The sequence below is a fragment of the Gobio gobio genome, assembly GCF_949357685.1.
Source record: "Gobio gobio genome assembly, chromosome: 6".
NCBI classification, from domain to species: Eukaryota; Metazoa; Chordata; class Actinopteri; order Cypriniformes; family Gobionidae; genus Gobio; species Gobio gobio.
Window position 1 is genome coordinate 62042449 of NC_137102.1, and position 19047 is coordinate 62061495.

The window sequence follows — 19047 nt, forward strand, 5'->3', positions numbered from 1 at the left end:
AGACACTAGTACTCATTCATTAGACACTAGTACTCATTCATTAGATACTATTACTCATTCATTAGACACTAGTACTCATTCATTAGACACTAGTACTCATTCATTAGATACTAGTACTCATTCATTAGATACTAGTACTCATTCATTAGATACTAGTACTCATTCATTAGACACTAGTACTCATTCATTAGATACTAGTACTCATTCATTAGATACTAGTACTTATTCATTAGATACTAGTACTCATTCATTAGATACTATTACTCATTCATTAGACACTAGTACTCATTCATTAGATACTAGTACTCATTCATTAGATACTAGTACTCATTCATTAGATACTAGTACTCATTCATTAGATACTAGTACTCATTCATTAGATACTATTACTCATTCATTAGATACTATTACTCATTCATTAGACACTAGTACTCATTCATTAGATACTAGTACTCATTCATTAGATACTAGTACTCATTCATTAGATACTAGTACTTATCCATTAGATACTATAGTACTCTTTCATAAGATACTAGTATTTATTCCAAATGTTACTTGTAAGATTTTCACTCTACAGTGGCCATTCTGACTAGTCATAATTTAAGACGAATAATAAAGCAGTTGTGACTAGTAAGATAAGATTAAAAAATGACTAGTGTCTAATAAGTAGCTAATGGAATATATAATAGTATCTAAAAAAAATAAGTATCTAATGAATGAGTACTAGTAGCATGAAAACATGATACTACTTCGTTTAAAGGATCAAATGTTAAACCGGCTTGCCATACAGCGTGTCTTTTAATTTGTTGAGCGTTTTACTAAAAGTTGCACGTTTCACCGGAAACACGTCACTCCCCCACTGAGCACAACAGCAGCCGGAGACGGGGTTATGTTATGGAGTTTCTTCCTAGTAATGTGAGTGTAGAGTCTGAGAGCGAGATGCGCTCCGCGGGGCTGCTGCAGACTCAGCTGTCCGCCATCATGAGCGTCCTGGCGAAGGCGGCGGTGGCGGAGATCGCGCGGCTGCTGGAGGAGGAGGCGGCCGCTCTTCATCAGGAGATCCGCAGCAGGAACGAGGAGATCCGCAGCCGGAATGAGGAGATCCAGGGGCTGAAGACGCGACTGAGGCTCACGGAGAGCAAACTACAGACCGAGAGATGCTCTATCGGCGTACAGGTGGAGGAGATCACTGACACGAGTGAGTCTGAACTGGCAGATGACATCATACTGTGTGAGTGTGTGTGTGAGAGAGAGAGAGAGAGAGAGAGAGAGAGAGAGACTGTGTGTGTGTGTGTGTGTGTGTGTGTGTGTGTGTGTGAGAGAGAGAGAGAGAGAGACTGTGTGTGTGTGTGTGTGTGTGTGTGTGTGTGTGTGTGTGTGTGTGTGTGTGTGTGTGTGTGTGTGTATATATACAGGTGCTGGTCATATAATAAGAATATCATCAAAAAGTTGATTTATTTCTCTAATTCCATTCAAAAAGTGAAACTTGTATATTATATTCATTCATTACACACAGACTGATATATTTCAAATGTTTATTTCTTTTAATTTTGATAATTATAACAGACAACTAAGGAAAATCCCAAATCCAGTATCTCAGAAAATGAGAATATTGTGAAAAGGTTGAATATTGAAGACACTCTAATCAGCTGATGAACTCACAACACCTGCAAAGGCCTTTAAATGGTCTCTCAGTTTAGTTCTGTAGGCGACACAATCATGGGGAAGAAGCTGACCTGACAGCTGACCAAAAGACGACCTTTGACCCCTTGCACAAAGAGGGCAAGACACAGAAGGTCATTGCAAAAGAGGCTGGCTGTTCTCAGAGCTCTGTGTCCAAGCACATTAATAGAGAAGCGAAGGGAAGGAAAAGATGTGCTAGAAAAAAGTGTAGAAGCAATAGGGATAACCGCACCCTGGAGAGGATTGAGAAACAAAACCCATTCAAAAATGTGGGGGAGATTCACATAGAGTGGACTGGAGCTGGAGTCAGTGCTTCAAGAACCACTACACACAGACGTATGCAAGACATGGGTTTCAGCTGTCGCACTCTTGAACAACAGACAGCGTCAGAAGCGTCTCGCCTGGGCTGAAGACAGACAGGAAAAAAAGTGGTCCAAAGTTATGTTCCCAGAGTCTGGAGGAAGAGAGGAGAGGCACACAATCCACGTTGCTCGAGCTCCAGTGTAAAGTTTCCACAGTCAGTGATGGTTTGGGGTGCCATGTCATGCGCTGGTGTTGGTCCGCTGTGTTTTCTAGGGCTGTAATCAACCAAAGAAAATCTTGGTTGACTGAACTCCTGAAATTTTCGACTAAAAATTATGTTCGAAAAAAAATGTTAAATTAATTAGCTGTGCGCAGTACTTGGTGGCCTTGTTGTCTTCCTAAATCAATTATAAATAAACATAAAAAACTAGTAGGCTATTTGCAGTATATTAAATGGTTTTTGAGCTGATTATTTTGGACTGAAGTGAGTCTGACACACGAGTCTGTCGGCTCTGACAGCGCTGCATTACGTGCACCTGCGCAATATCATAGCCTGTGATTTCCGAAAATATTGTAGGCTACTGTTCTGACTTCCGGTGTTTGAACGCTGTGTGGGAACGCTGCGCGCATCTGGCTGCCGCTCCACGCTTCGTCGTCTATTGTTTACGTTTGCTGTGTCCGCTTCTTGGACAGTTGGTGTTTCTTTCTTTTTCTGCATCCTGCTACAAACTGGACTTAACTTTTTCTACTTGGCTGAGTGTACTTTTGTTGCTGTCACCGCTGAGATTCTCTGCTGTCAGCCTGCTACGAGCCCTCTCACCCTTCTCTCCTCCATCTGTTGGATTGACTGTGAGGTGAGTTAACACTCTTCTTACCAGTTGTTCGATTAGCTTGCTGTCAGGTTGGATAGCTTTCCTCTCCGTAAGCTTTTATAGATGTTGTGATGGTTGTGGTCCTGGCTAACGTAACTCTGCTGGTAGTTGATTTTCTCATGGCGATTACAAACACACCAAAGGCTATAGCACTCGTGCTGTCTCTGGTTTCCCTTATTTTTACTGGGTTTCCTTCCAACATGGATTTTGGATATCTGTCACGCGAACTCAGGGCGCTTAACCGGCACCCACGCCTCAACTCTGAAACATACGAGCACTGCCGCTCGCTCGGGATCACCCGGCGCCCGCGCTACGTGCACCGTTCAGTCCGAAGTCCCTTTAACTATCAGCAATCAACACCAACTGTTATCCCGTGCATCTGGTCAAGCCACAGAACTATGGTCAATCCGAAACGCCTAAGCGACTGCCGTCCACCGCGATCGCTTGTCTGCGTAAGAAAGTCAGATTTCAATGTCAATTCAGCTGATAACTCAGAAGTGCTGCAAAACCACTTTGCTCTACTGAACTGTCGCTCTATCTCGGACAAAGGCCCCTACCTAAGTGAACTTATTACTGACAAAAATCTGGATATGATATTCCTTACTGAGACTTGGCAAACACCGAATGACTTCATGCATCTTAATCTGCTAACACCATACGGATACCAGCACCTGTCTAAGCCACGTTTATATACTAAAGGGGGTGGCCTTGCGGTCATTTATCGCAACTCCATAACACTTGCTCAACTGGACTTCCACACTACTACGTCATTTGAATATATGGTTTTGAAAACTTCCTCTAACAGTCCCCTTACAATCATCCTGATTTATAGACCACCCAAACAGCAAAACGATTTTTTCTCTGAACTAAGTGAACTACTAACGCTAGCCTGTGATTCATCATCCAAGGTCATCTTGCTTGGTGACTTTAACATTCACGTTGATATTCCCTCCTCTAATAGGACTCAGTTAATGACTGTTCTGGACTGCTTTGAACTTTATCAGAATGTTAACTTCCCAACTCATACTCACGGCCACACACTTGACTTAGTTTGTACATCTGGCTTGAATGACATCTCCATCAATGGTCTGGTGACTCCTATCTCTGATCACAAGCTTATTACCCTTGATTTTACACTAATCTGTCCAACTAAATGTACTGACAATATTAACATCTCTTATCGTAAGATCAATGTTATTAATGCTAGCATGTTTGCCGCATCGATTACTTCTTCTGCTATTTCTGATGTTTTTGATTCCCCCTGTCCATCCAAAATATTTGATTTGTACCATTCTGCCATTGCTGATGTTTTGGATGAGCATGCTCCAATTAAGACTAGGTCTGTTCCCTTGTCCCACTCTTCGCCGTGGTTTAATGCTGAGCTACGGGCTATGAAAGCAAGAGGCAGACAGCTGGAACGTCTCTTTCGGAAAACCAATCTAACTGTACACTTCCAAGCATTTTCGGACCATATTACGCTTTACAAAACCGCCTTAAATACAGCTCACTCTTCTTATATCGCTAATTTAATCAATAACGCAAACAACAGGCCTAAATCACTATTCAGCATTGTAAATAAGCTTGTTCAGGCACCCGTGCACAATGCCTGTCTACAAGAATCTGACGACTTGTGCTGTTCTTTTCTGCACCACTTTCAGGGGAAACTGGATGCTTTACGTGGGACTTTTAGTGATGAACCGACCACTTCTAGTTGTGAGCAAGCTCAGACAAAAACACTTAATAACTTTATGTTGACCAATCCCATCTTGATTAGTGAAATGATACAGAAATCCAATTCTTCTTCTTGCCGGCTGGATCCTGCACCTACAACACTTCTGAAACACTGTAACTCTGCCATTTCTGCACCTATATCACATCTTGTAAACATGTCTATTCTCTCTGCCTCTGTTCCAGTCTCACTAAAGACGGCTGCAGTTACTCCTATTCTTAAAAAAACTAATCTGGACCCAACTGAATACGCTAACTACCGCCCAATCTCCAATTTACCGTATGTCTCAAAAATCATGGAAAAGGTTGTCGCCACTCAATTGCAGTCATATCTATCTCTCAACAATAGTTTTGATTTATTTCAGTCTGGTTTTCGCCAAAACCACAGTACTGAAACTGCATTAGCAAGGGTTATCAACGACCTCTTACTCGCTGGTGACTCGGGAAACATTTCCTTACTTCTACTACTCGACCTCAGCTCAGCTTTTGACACTGTCTGTCATAAAGTCCTACTAATGCGCCTATCAGAGATTGGTATCTCAGGGGCTGCATTATCCTGGTTTTCCTCCTATCTAACAGATAGGAAATACTACATCACTATGCACAATTACAAATCTCCCACTGTCACTCTCAAACAAGGTGTTCCACAGGGTTCAGTTCTTGGCCCGTTACTATTTATTATTTACATTTTGCCTCTCGGACAAATTATTCGCCGCCATGGTTTTCAATATCACTGCTATGCCGACGATATCCAGATATATACTGCTTGCCGACCGGATTATATTTACCAGACCACATCACTATCATCATGTGTAAATGAGTTAAAGACCTGGCTCAACTCCAACTTTCTCAGTCTGAATCTGACTAAAACAGAAATATTAATCATTGGCCCTCCATCTCTAACAAAGAATATAAGTGATATTCCCAGACTTGACCTTGAAGCTACATCAATAATTCCATCTGCCACTGTCAAAAATTTGGGTATCATTCTTGATCCTTCACTGACGTTCGACGCTTACATTAGCCAACTTTGTAAAGCGTCCTTTTTTCATCTGCGCCGTATTGCCAAACTCCGCCCCTATGTCAGCCCAAAAGACGCTGAAGCACTAGTCCACGCGTTCATCACATCTCGCCTCGACTACTGTAATGTTCTTTTTTCTGGACTACCAGCACACTCTATCTCACGTTTGCAATATATCCAAAACTCAGCCGCAAGACTGCTAACTCACACTAAAAAAACTGCCCATATCACTCCAATTCTGTTCAAACTGCACTGGCTACCCGTGTTATCCCGTATCACTTACAAAATTCTTCTGCTTACCTTTAAGTCACTCAATGGTCTTGCTCCAGCCTATCTCTCTGAATTACTTTCTCCTTATATTCCCCCTCGAACTCTCCGATCTTCTGGCTGTGAACTCCTCTGTGAGCGGAGATTTCGCCTATCATCTATGGGTGGCAGGTCTTTCTTTGTTACAGCCCCTAAGCTATGGAACTCTCTCCCCCTGGCTCTCAGGACAACAACCACGTTAAATGATTTTAAAAGTAAACTTAAAACACATTTGTTTAATCAGTATTATCAGTCATGAATATGTTAACTTGACATAACACAATCACAATGTTAACTGACTACCAATAATCTGTTGCATCTTTACTCAAACTGCCCACCATGCTGTCTGTAATTAATGTTTGTTGCCTTTGTTTTTCATGTTATTGCATATGTAGTGCGATTTGCAACTGCAATCGCTCATTACTTGGACTGGGCAAATGTCCACTGTCCGTCTATGTGTAAACTGCTTGTTACTTACTGTTATTGTGAAGCGTCCTTGAGCTTGGGAAAGGCGCTATATAAATTAAACTTATTATTATTATTATTATTATTATTACTGTTGTCAACTAGTGATATCATCACAAGAACTTTTGAGGAATATGCAACATAATTTAGACAATTGTTTTTGTCATATGTATTATAATAACTGACAGACACTATCATCATTTCAGCCGCTCTGTGCAGCTCGAAGACATGATCAGCTCAGCTTCGCGGCTGAGACACGAATATACGATTAACTTAAAGCTTTTACTCTTAAACACAAAAGACACGTCCACTTTAATAAAAAAAGGAATATTTATTAAACAAGCCAGATTAAGATCAGAAACGAAATAAAGTGCATAACTGAAAAATAAAGCATAGACTCAAAACGAATACAGTGGGCACAGCGCATATCGCGCATTAGGCTCCACATAAAAAATAAAATAATAAAGTGCCCAAATCCAATAAATAATAGGTGCTAGAAATAAATCAGCAGTTTGCACAATAGGCCTAATAAAAGGGAACCATAAAAGTAGGCTACAACATTACAGCCAAATTTTAAACGAAACACAAAATAGTGCATATAAAGTAGGCGCACTCAGAACAAATACAAAAATAAATAAATCAAATGCCCAAATCCACAAGTATTTCAAATAAATGTGCAAAATAAAATTATTAATGTCCAAAAGGAAATAATGTAAAAACAATTAAATAAACAAATGGCTACTCACTCACGAGTACAATCAGTGTCCACTCCACACTTTTTTGTGTTGTGTGCGAGAAACACGAGCATATCTATGTTCTTTGGAAGGAGACAGCTTCTTGCTTTATTGACAATAAATCCTGCCTTGGAGAAAATGCGTTCAGAAGGCGTGGATGTTGCAGGGATACAGAGCAGTCGCTTTGCAACTCGGGCCAGGCTCGGGTATCTGTCTTGGTTTTGGTGCACTTCTGTCCGGAGTCATTTTTGGTTCTGTCCTGAAGATAGTTTTTCATTTCTTCTGTCACTGTGCTTCTACCACCTGATTCTGTAAAAACCAGATCGTCCTCGTCTTCGCACAACAACATAGCAATCTCCTTCTCTTTGTCTTTTTTCTGCTTTTTTGACACATGCTGCTCCTCACCTCCAGGTTCACCTGTGCCTATGGCTCAGTCGTTCTGCCAGCTGTGCAACTACTGTATAGGCCTCGTCTCGTTTGGCATCATCCAGAAAAGACAGCTGCTTAAAACGAGGGTCTACTGCTGCAGCTGTAATGTATACACTGTTAGTCATCATCCTTCGGTTTTTAAACTCCCACCTACTGTCAATTTCTTCGACCAGCTTGCGTTTCATTTTTTTGGTAATGGTGCTGTCATCATCCGCGATGGCCAGGTGACGTTTCTTCAAGTTTGCCAGCATGGGTACTGTTGCAGACAGGGACACGTTATCCTCTTCAGACATCAGCTCGGCCAGTGTTGTCATTGGTTTCAGCACATTTTTAATGTCCTCTATCGCATTCCAGTGTGCTGTGGTAAGGTCCAGTGTACTGCTATCGCTCTTCTTCGTGAAGTTTGGGTCAGACAGCACTGCGGTAATGGGCCAGCGTTGCTACAGCAGTCGCTCCAACATCGAAAATGTTGAGTTCCAACGTGTAGACACATCCTGAATTAGTTAATGCTGAGGGACATTTTGCTGCTCCTGCTTCTGTTTTAGCCCAGTTTTTGCTTTGTGCCCCTTTTTGAAATGTCCCACCAGATGACGTGATGCAGCCACGGCACGACAAATGGGATCTTGTTTGAGTGCAGCGTTAATGCAGAGCTGCAAAGTGTGCCCGGCGCACCTGACGCCCTGCATCTCTGCCCATTCATGTGATTCCTTTAGTGTTTCCACACAGAGTGCCATATTAGCCGCGTTGTCACATACAACAGAAACTCTCTTTGCTTCTTGAATTCCAAAGGTGTCAGCAACTTCAGAGAGTCGCGCAGCAATGTTTATTCCCGTGTGCGCCTCTTCTATTTGTTTCGTTTCAAGCACAAGACTCTGTGCTTTCCAGTCTCCATCAATGAAATGGGCAGTCACTGTCATATAGGACTCCATTCTAAGAGATGTCCACATATCTGTGGTCAAGCTCAGTGCCTCGCTGTGTTGTATTAACTCCGAAATGTTCTCTTTAAGTCCCTCATATTTTACGGTTACGGCATGCATGATTGTGTGGCGTGCTGGCACTGTATATCCAGGTTCCAAAACTTTTAACAAGTTCTTAAAACCTTGGCCCTCCACAACAGCAATGGGCCTCATATCCTGAGCGATAAAGTTAATAATTCCTTCCGTGATATTAATATTGCCTCAGTCTGATCTCCTCATGCCTCAGTCTGATCTCCTCACGCCTCAGTCTGATCTCCTCACGCCTCAGTCTGATCTCCTCATGCCTCAGTCTGATCTCCTCGTGCCTCAGTCTGATCTCCTCACGCCTCAGTCTGATCTCCTCACGCCTCAGTCTGATCTCCTCACGCCTCAGACTGATCTCCTCACGCCTCAGACTGATCTCCTCATGCCTCAGACTGATCTCCTCATGCCTCAGTCTGATCTCCTCATGCCTCAGACTGATCTCCTCATGCCTCAGACTCATGCCTCAGTCTGATCTCCTCATGCCTCAGTCTGATCTCCTCATGCCTCAGTCTGATCTCCTCATGCCTCAGACTGATCTCCTCATGCCTCAGTCTGATCTCCTCATGCCTCAGTCTGATCTCCTCATGCCTCAGACTGATCTCCTCATGCCTCAGTCTGATCTCCTCACGCCTCAGTCTGATCTCCTCACGCCTCAGTCTGATCTCCTCACGCCTCAGTCTGATCTCCTCACGCCTCAGTCTGATCTCCTCACGCCTCAGTCTGATCTCCTCATGCCTCAGTCTGATCTCCTCATGCCTCAGTCTGATCTCCTCATGCCTCAGTCTGATCTCCTCACGCCTCAGTCTGATCTCCTCACGCCTCAGTCTGATCTCCTCATGCCTCAGTCTGATCTCCTCACGCCTCAGTCTGATCTCCTCACGCCTCAGTCTGATCTCCTCACGCTTCAGTCTGATCTCCTCACGCCTCAGACTGATCTCCTCATGCCTCAGTCTGATCTCCTCATGCCTCAGTCTGATCTCCTCATGCCTCAGTCTGATCTCCTCATGCCTCAGTCTGATCTCCTCATGCCTCAGTCTGATCTCCTCATGCCTCAGACTGATCTCCTCATGCCTCAGTCTGATCTCCTCATGCCTCAGTCTGATCTCCTCATGCCTCAGTCTGATCTCCTCATGCCTCAGTCTGATCTCCTCATGCCTCAGTCTGATCTCCTCACGCCTCAGTCTGATCTCCTCATGCCTCAGTCTGATCTCCTCATGCCTCAGTCTCATGCCTCAGTCTGATCTCCTCATGCCTCAGACTGATCTCCTCATGCCTCAGTCTGATCTCCTCATGCCTCAGTCTCATGCCTCAGACTGATCTCCTCATGCCTCAGACTGATCTCCTCATGCCTCAGTCTGATCTCCTCATGCCTCAGTCTGATCTCCTCATGCCTCAGTCTGATCTCCTCATGCCTCAGTCTGATCTCCTCACGCCTCAGTCTGATCTCCTCACGCCTCAGTCTGATCTCCTCATGCCTCAGTCTCATGCCTCAGTCTGATCTCCTCATGCCTCAGACTGATCTCCTCATGCCTCAGTCTGATCTCCTCATGCCTCATGATCTCCTCATGCCTCAGTCTGATCTCCTCATGCCTCAGACTGATCTCCTCATGCCTCAGTCTGATCTCCTCATGCCTCAGACTGATCTCCTCATGCCTCAGTCTGATCTCCTCACGCCTCAGTCTGATCTCCTCATGCCTCAGACTGATCTCCTCATGCCTCAGTCTGATCTCCTCACGCCTCAGTCTGATCTCCTCACGCCTCAGACTGATCTCCTCATGCCTCAGTCTGATCTCCTCATGCCTCAGTCTGATCTCCTCATGCCTCAGACTGATCTCCTCATGCCTCAGTCTGATCTCCTCATGCCTCAGTCTGATCTCCTCATGCCTCAGTCTGATCTCCTCACGCCTCAGTCTGATCTCCTCATGCCTCAGTCTGATCTCCTCACGCCTCAGTCTGATCTCCTCATGCCTCAGTCTGATCTCCTCATGCCTCAGTCTGATCTCCTCACGCCTCAGACTGATCTCCTCACGCCTCAGTCTGATCTCCTCATGCCTCAGTCTGATCTCCTCATGCCTCAGTCTCATGCCTCAGACTGATCTCCTCATGCCTCAGACTGATCTCCTCATGCCTCAGACTGATCTCCTCATGCCTCAGTCTGATCTCCTCATGCCTCAGTCTGATCTCCTCATGCCTCAGTCTGATCTCCTCATGCCTCAGTCTGATCTCCTCATGCCTCAGTCTCATGCCTCAGACTGATCTCCTCATGCCTCAGACTGATCTCCTCACGCCTCAGACTGATCTCCTCACGCCTCAGACTGATCTCCTCATGCCTCAGACTGATCTCCTCATGCCTCAGACTGATCTCCTCACGCCTCAGTCTGATCTCCTCATGCCTCAGACTGATCTCCTCATGCCTCAGTCTGATCTCCTCATGCCTCAGACTGATCTCCTCACGCCTCAGACTGATCTCCTCACGCCTCAGACTGATCTCCTCATGCCTCAGTCTGATCTCCTCATGCCTCAGACTGATCTCCTCACGCCTCAGTCTGATCTCCTCACGCCTCAGACTGATCTCCTCATGCCTCAGACTGATCTCCTCATGCCTCAGACTGATCTCCTCACGCCTCAGTCTGATCTCCTCACGCCTCAGTCTGATCTCCTCATGCCTCAGACTGATCTCCTCATGCCTCAGTCTGATCTCCTCATGCCTCAGTCTGATCTCCTCATGCCTCAGTCTGATCTCCTCATGCCTCAGTCTGATCTCCTCATGCCTCAGACTGATCTCCTCATGCCTCAGTCTGATCTCCTCATGCCTCAGTCTGATCTCCTCATGCCTCAGTCTGATCTCCTCATGCCTCAGTCTGATCTCCTCATGCCTCAGTCTGATCTCCTCACGCCTCAGTCTGATCTCCTCACGCCTCAGTCTGATCTCCTCATGCCTCAGTCTGATCTCCTCATGCTTCAGTCTGATCTCCTCACGCCTCAGTCTGATCTCCTCACGCCTCAGTCTGATCTCCTCACGCCTCAGTCTGATCTCCTCATGCCTCAGTCTGATCTCCTCATGCCTCAGTCTGATCTCCTCATGCCTCAGTCTGATCTCCTCATGCCTCAGACTGATCTCCTCATGCCTCAGTCTGATCTCCTCATGCCTCAGTCTGATCTCCTCACGCCTCAGTCTGATCTCCTCACGCCTCAGTCTGATCTCCTCACGCCTCAGTCTGATCTCCTCACGCCTCAGTCTGATCTCCTCACGCCTCAGTCTGATCTCCTCATGCCTCAGTCTGATCTCCTCACGCCTCAGTCTGATCTCCTCATGCCTCAGTCTGATCTCCTCATGCCTCATTCTGATCTCCTCATGCCTCAGACTGATCTCCTCATGCCTCAGTCTGATCTCCTCACGCCTCAGTCTGATCTCCTCATGCCTCAGTCTGATCTCCTCACGCCTCAGTCTGATCTCCTCACGCCTCAGTCTGATCTCCTCATGCCTCAGTCTGATCTCCTCACGCCTCAGTCTGATCTCCTCACGCCTCAGACTAATCTCCTCATGCCTCAGTCTGATCTCCTCATGCCTCAGTCTGATCTCCTCACGCCTCAGTCTGATCTCCTCACGCCTCAGTCTGATCTCCTCACGCCTCAGTCTGATCTCCTCACGCCTCAGTCTGATCTCCTCATGCCTCAGTCTGATCTCCTCACGCCTCAGTCTGATCTCCTCACGCCTCAGTCTGATCTCCTCACGGCTCAGTCTGATCTCCTCACGCCTCAGTCTGATCTCCTCACGCCTCAGTCTGATCTCCTCACGCCTCAGTCTGATCTCCTCACGCCTCAGTCTGATCTCCTCACGCCTCAGTCTGATCTCCTCACGCCTCAGTCTGATCTCCTCACGCCTCAGTCTGATCTCCTCACGCCTCAGTCTGATCTCCTCATGCCTCAGTCTGATCTCCTCACGCCTCAATCTGATCTCCTCATGCCTCAGACTGATCTCCTCATGCCTCAGTCTGATCTCCTCATGCCTCAGACTGATCTCCTCATGCCTCAGTCTGATCTCCTCATGCCTCAGTCTGATCTCCTCACGCCTCAGTCTGATCTCCTCATGCCTCAGTCTGATCTCCTCATGCCTCAGTCTGATCTCCTCATGCCTCAGACTGATCTCCTCATGCCTCAGTCTGATCTCCTCATGCCTCAGTCTGATCTCCTCATGCCTCAGTCTGATCTCCTCATGCCTCAGTCTGATCTCCTCATGCCTCAGTCTGATCTCCTCATGCCTCAGTCTGATCTCCTCATGCCTCAGTCTGATCTCCTCATGCCTCAGACTGATCTCCTCATGCCTCAGACTGATCTCCTCATGCCTCAGTCTGATCTCCTCATGCCTCAGTCTGATCTCCTCACGCCTCAGTCTGATCTCCTCACGCCTCAGTCTGATCTCCTCACGCCTCAGTCTGATCTCCTCACGCCTCAGTCTGATCTCCTCACGCCTCAGACTGATCTCCTCATGCCTCAGTCTGATCTCCTCACGCCTCAGACTGATCTCCTCATGCCTCAGTCTGATCTCCTCACGCCTCAGACTGATCTCCTCATGCCTCAGTCTGATCTCCTCATGCCTCAGTCTGATCTCCTCACGCCTCAGTCTGATCTCCTCACGCCTCAGTCTGATCTCCTCATGCCTCAGTCTGATCTCCTCACGCCTCAGTCTGATCTCCTCACGCCTCAGACTGATCTCCTCATGCCTCAGTCTGATCTCCTCACGCCTCAGTCTGATCTCCTCACGCCTCAGACTGATCTCCTCATGCCTCAGTCTGATCTCCTCACGCCTCAGTCTGATCTCCTCACGCCTCAGACTGATCTCCTCATGCCTCAGTCTGATCTCCTCATGCCTCAGTCTGATCTCCTCACGCCTCAGTCTGATCTCCTCATGCCGCATTGCTGCAGTAATTCAGGCTAAACCAGCCCCAGCTGAGCATTGAGTGCTGGACATGCTCACACTCTTCAGCTGGCTAAGATTTCTAAAAATCCTTTCTTTGTATTGGTCTTAAGTAATATTCTCATTTTCTTAGATACTGAATTTTGGATTTTCCTTAGTTGTCAGTTATAATCATCAAAATTAAAAGAATTAAACATTATCAGTCTGTGTAATGAAGGAATATAATATACAAGTTTCACTTTTGGAATGGAATGAGTGAAATAAATCAACTTTTTGATGCTATATTCTAATTATATGACCAGCACCTGTATACACACTGCTAAAAAAAAATTCTAAATTTACTTTGACTTGTATTTCATTGCAGACCATATGAACACAAAATATTTCGTGTTTTGTCTAGTCAACTTCATGTCATTTGTAAATATGCATCCTTTCCTGTCATTCAGACCTGCAACACATTTAAAAAAAAGTTGGGACAGTAAAGCATTTACCACTTTGTAATGTTGCCATTCCTTTTCACAACACTTAAAATACGTTTAGGGACTGAAGACACCAAGTGATGAAGTGTTTCAGGTGTAATTTTGTCCCATTCTTCCTGCAAACAAGTCTTAAGGTGGGCAACAGTACGGGCTCTTCCACACATTCTCTATTGGAGACAGGTCGGGACTGAGGCAGGCCAGTCAAGTACCCGAACCCTCTTCCTCCGCAGCCAGGACTGCAGAATGTGTGCAGAATGTGGTTTTGCATTGTCTTGTTGAAATATGCATGGACGTCCCTGGAAAAGATGTCTTCTTGAAGGCAGCATATTATGCTCCAAAATCTCTATGTACTTTTCAGCATTAATGGAGCCTTCACAGAAGTGCAAGTTACCTTTGCCAAGGGCACTGACACAACCCCATACCATGACAGACCCTGGCTTCTGGACTTGTTGCTGGTAACAGTCTGGATGATCCTTTTCTTCTTTGGTCCGGAGCACACGGCGTCCATTCCTCCCAAAAAATACCTGAAATACTGCTTCATCTGACCACAGTACACGTTTCCTCTGTGTGATGGTCCATCCCAGATGCCTCGAGCCCAGAGAAGTCGACGGCGCTTCTGGACACTGTTAACATAGGGCTTCCTTTTGGCACAGGACAGTTTTAACTGGCATTTGTGGATGTAACTACGTATTGTGGTACTTGACAAAGGTTTGCCAAAGTAGTCCTGAGCCCATGTGGTGATATCGCTTCTAGATGATGACGATTCTTGATGCAGTGCCGCCTGAGGGATCGGAGATCACGGTTGTTCAGCTTAGGCTTGCGCCCTTGTCCTTTACGCACTGAAATTCCTCCAGATTCCTTGAATCTTTTAATTATGTTATGCACTGTTGAATGTGAAATATCCAAATCTCTTCCTATCTTTCTTTGAGGAACATTGTTTTTAAACATTTCAATAATTTTCTCACGTATTTGTTGGCAAACTGGCGATCCTCGGCCCATCTTTGCTCCTAAAGGATTAGACCTTTCTTGGATGCTGCTTTTGTACCAAATCATAAATACAATCACCTGTTGACATCACCTGTTTCAAATCACATCATTATTTAACCATTTTACCTCATTACTAGCCCTAAATTGCTCCTGTCCCAACTTTTTTTGAAATGTGTTGCAGGTCTGAATGACAGGAAAGGATGCATATTTACAAATGACATGAAGTTGACCAGACAAAACATGAAATATTTTGTGTTCATATTGTCTGCAATGAAATCCAAGTCAAAGTAAATTTAGAAATCACTTCTTTTTTTCATTTATTTGCGTTTTCCATACTGTCCCAAGTTTTTCTGATTTGGGGTTGTATAATACTGCATAGTTGAGTACTTGTTGGCTGCTTTTCCTTCACTCTCCGGTCCAAACCATCTCAGTTGGATTTAGAGGCCAGGTCATCTGATGCAGCGCTCCATCTCTCTCCATCTCTCTCCTCCATGTTCTGGGTTATTTAACTCTTTGTTTAGTTGTAGAATGTGAATTAAAGCATCTCATTGATGACTTCTCAACAGGCGCAGCGGCTCAATGGCAGGAAGTTCAGGCTGGTCATCACATCCCGGAGAAGCTCGTGGTGAAGAACCTCTCCGAGGAGAAGCCTCAGCTTTCCCAAGCGGCGGACGTGAAGCGAGAAGAGTCCGTACTGAAGGAGCCAGAGGAAGAGGAGCTCAGCGGGCTGGAGTTCGAGATGAAGATCGAGCAGGTGGAAGAGCTCGTGGATCAGACCCTGACTCCGCGTGAAGGACACAGCCACGCCGGAAACGCTGGTCTGTGGTGTTCAGGGAAAGCGTTCGAGCATCCCGAGAGTCTTATGCAGCATTCCCAGGATTTCACAGACCCGTTTGTGATGATGGAGGACCCGATGGCGGCGGCGAATCCGTCCGGTTTATTGGCTGTTCTGGAGAACGAGAGCTTCGCCGCAGACATCGAGTACGACTTGAGTCTCCAGGACTCCCACAGAACGAGCGCATCCGCCTCGAGCTCGCGTTTGCCCAAACCGCTCACACAGAGTCCGTACTCCGGCAAACACGCGGGCGAAAAGCCCTTCCGCTGCCAGCTGTGCGGGAAAGGCTTCGCTCAGAGGACTCGGCTGTTAACACACAGACTCGTGCATACGGGAGAGAAGCCCTTCCGCTGCGAGGAATGCGGCAAAGGCTTCACGCAGAGGACGCGGCTCATAACACACAGACTCGTGCATACGGGCGAGAAGCCTTTCCGCTGTCAGCTGTGCGGGAAGACCTTCTCCAGACAGGACAACTGCCTCAGACACGTGCGCTTGCACAGCGGACAGAGGTCATGAACACCAGATCTGTGGCATTTCTGCATTAAGGGTTCACCCAAAAATGAAAATTCTGTCATTAATTACTCACCCTCATGTCGTTCGACACCCGTCAGACCTCCGTTCATATTCGGAACACAAATGAAGATATTTTAGTGTAAATCTGATGCTGAGAAAGGCTTCAGATTGGCCTCCATTGGCATTCAGTACATTTACACTCACAAGACCCATAAAAGGCACTAAAAACGTCGTTACAAAGTCCATCTCACCACAGTGACTCTACAATAATCTTACGATGCGACGACAATAGTTTTTGTGCGCAAAAAAAATCAAAATAACGCCTTTATCCAACTTGTTCTTCGCTTCCGTGTGTGTCTCCACGACGCATGCGCGAGAATATGAGCAGATCCGGCGTTCGGACACATGACCCAGAAGAGATTTGTTTACAATCAGAGGAAGACGCGCGTATCTCAGCTGTTGAATTCTACACTGATCGTGCTTTAGGTCTCGGTGTAGTTCTCAAAATGGGGCTAAAGTGAGCATTTCATGGATTCCCGAACGCCGGATCTGCGTCATATTCTCATGCATGCGTCGTGGAGACACACACGGAAGACAAGAACAAGCTGGATAAAGTCGTTATTTTGATTTTTTTTGCGCACAAAAACTATTGTCGTCGCTTCGTAAAATTATTGTAGAGTCACTGTGGTGAGATGGACTTTGTAACGATGTTTTTAGTGCCTTTTATGGGTCTTGTGAGTGTAAATGTACTGAATGCCAATGGAGGCCTATCTGAAGCCTTTCTCAGCATCAGATTTACACTAAAATATCTTCATTTGTGTCTGAAGATGAATGGAGGACTGACGGGTGTCCAACCACATGACAGAATTTTCATTTTTGGGTGAACTAACCCTTTAAGGGATAGTACACACAAAAATTAAGATTACCCCATGATTTCCTCTCCCTCAAGTCATCCTCGGTGTGTATGACATTCTTTTATCAGACGAATAAAATCGGAGTTATATTACACAAGTCAAGGCTAATCCTAGCATTTGATTCATAGTTGCTCTGTTTTTGAAGTCATAAAAAGTGCATCTGTCCATCATATAACTGCTCCAGCGGCTCTGGGGTGTTAATAAAGGCCTTCTGAAGCGAATCGATGCGTTTGTGTAAGAAAAATATCCATATTTAAAACTTTATCAAGTAAACTTTCGACCGACCGCATTCCATGGAAAAGTGTTGAATGTTGAAAGTGAAACTCAAGATGTGTTCTCCCTCGAGTCATCCTCTGTGTGTATGATGTGGGGCTGGGCGATATAACGATAACGATATGTATCGCGATAGACACGTAATCGATATCAATATAAATTTTTTCTTTGTTGAAAGAAACCAGAGGTTACTTACCCTTACACATACCCGGGTATGTCACATAACCTGCTTTCTGGAATACCCCTCTGGCCTCTTCAGATTTAGTGCATCATGCATAGTTTTCATATTGGCTATTTTGGGTGTCAGCCATTTTGAAATGCTGTATTTTACGAATATATTTGCATATTGTTTTGAAACTATGCCCTGAAGGTACTCAAAAATCTTTGATTATAATGAAATTTCCAAAAAAACTGATCACTTTTAATTAATTCAGCCTATTTTAATAAAACTTGGACTTCATAGATTCCTTGGGTCATGCCAAGAACAATGATTTAATACCAGTTACGCCATATTTTCTCAAACTTCCAGTCCGCCATTTTGAATTTCTTTGAAAACCTACTTTTTCGAACTCCTCCTAGACCATTGGTCTGATTTTCACCAAAATTGGCTCAGATCATCTTCAGACCATGCCGGCAAACATGTATGAAAAGCTTTTCGATAGACCAAACTTTTCTGGAGTAACACATCAACGAAGCGGATTCTGAGGCTGTATCTCTGCTAGGGCTGGGCGATAAAACGATAACGATATGTATTGCGATAGACACGTAATCGAAATCAATAAAAAATGTGTTCGTTGGAAGAAACCAGAGGTTTTGAAGCAAGTTGGGTTGCATGAACAAAGGCACTCGCTCTCTGGTAACCAATCAACGTAGGGAGTGACAGGCTAACAGCCAATCAGGTAACAGTATCAGTTTGGTTGGCCATATCGTGTCTGTTGTGGATTCTTCAGGAACAGGCATAGAGTGATGAGTGGAGAATGAGCCTCAGCGAGAGAGGAAATGTTGATAAATCAGGAAAACGAGTCGGCTCGCAGTGTGGCAGTTTAGAGGATTGTATAAGTCTGACCGATGTCGTCTGCTAAATATGCAAGAACCTTGTCCCAACCAAGACTGGCCACACCACACCCTTGCTTTACCACCTTAAGCCTTGTTTATACTCTCGTCTGGCTCCTCCAATGACAGCGCCTCGTTCGTTTGGGGGCGTGTTTATACTCCACGCGCTCGCCGTTGTGCTATTCTTGACTTTGGCTGAATCCGAAATCGCCCCCTAAACCCTCAATCACTGTTCCCTACTGTAGTCCACTAATGCAGTTCACTTGAAGAAGTGCATGAAGACAAGTGAGCGAATTCGGACTCGTTATTGCAGTGCATTGTGGGATAGAATGAGTGCACTCAATAACGTCCACTATGGTTTCGGACACCACTACAGACGGCTGCCCCCTCAGATAGTGCCCTATGTAGGGTATAGGGGGCGATGTCAGATAGTGCCCTATGTAGGCTATAGGGGGCGATTTCTGATTCAGCCTTTGAAACTCATGGAGAGGTGATGTTACTCTGCATCAGTGCCTTATGACAAAGCATCTAAA

At 45.4% G+C, this 19047-nt stretch overlaps 1 protein-coding gene across 1 annotated transcript; it reads left to right on the forward strand.

Annotated features, from left to right (window-relative positions):
* Positions 1-888: 888 nt before the first annotated feature.
* LOC307127657 (uncharacterized protein) lies at positions 889-16364 on the forward strand. Its single transcript, XM_079819054.1, has 2 exons — positions 889-1198; positions 15493-16364. The coding sequence occupies exons 1-2, from the start codon at positions 895-897 to the stop codon at positions 16275-16277; spliced, it is 1089 nt and encodes a 362-aa protein (XP_079675180.1). The 5' UTR covers positions 889-894; the 3' UTR covers positions 16278-16364.
* The last annotated feature ends 2683 nt before the right edge of the window (positions 16365-19047 follow it).

What these genes read in the sequence shown, in the direction of transcription:
- LOC307127657 (XM_079819054.1), top strand. Translation starts at nt 895, where the DNA reads ATGGAGTTTCTTCCTAGTAATGTGAGTGTAGAGTCTGAGAGCGAGATG. An exon ending in GGAGGAGATCACTGACACGA is followed by an intron (nt 1,199 to 15,492) that starts GTGAGTCTGAAC and finishes ACTTCTCAACAG; the next exon opens with GCGCAGCGGCTCAATGGCAG.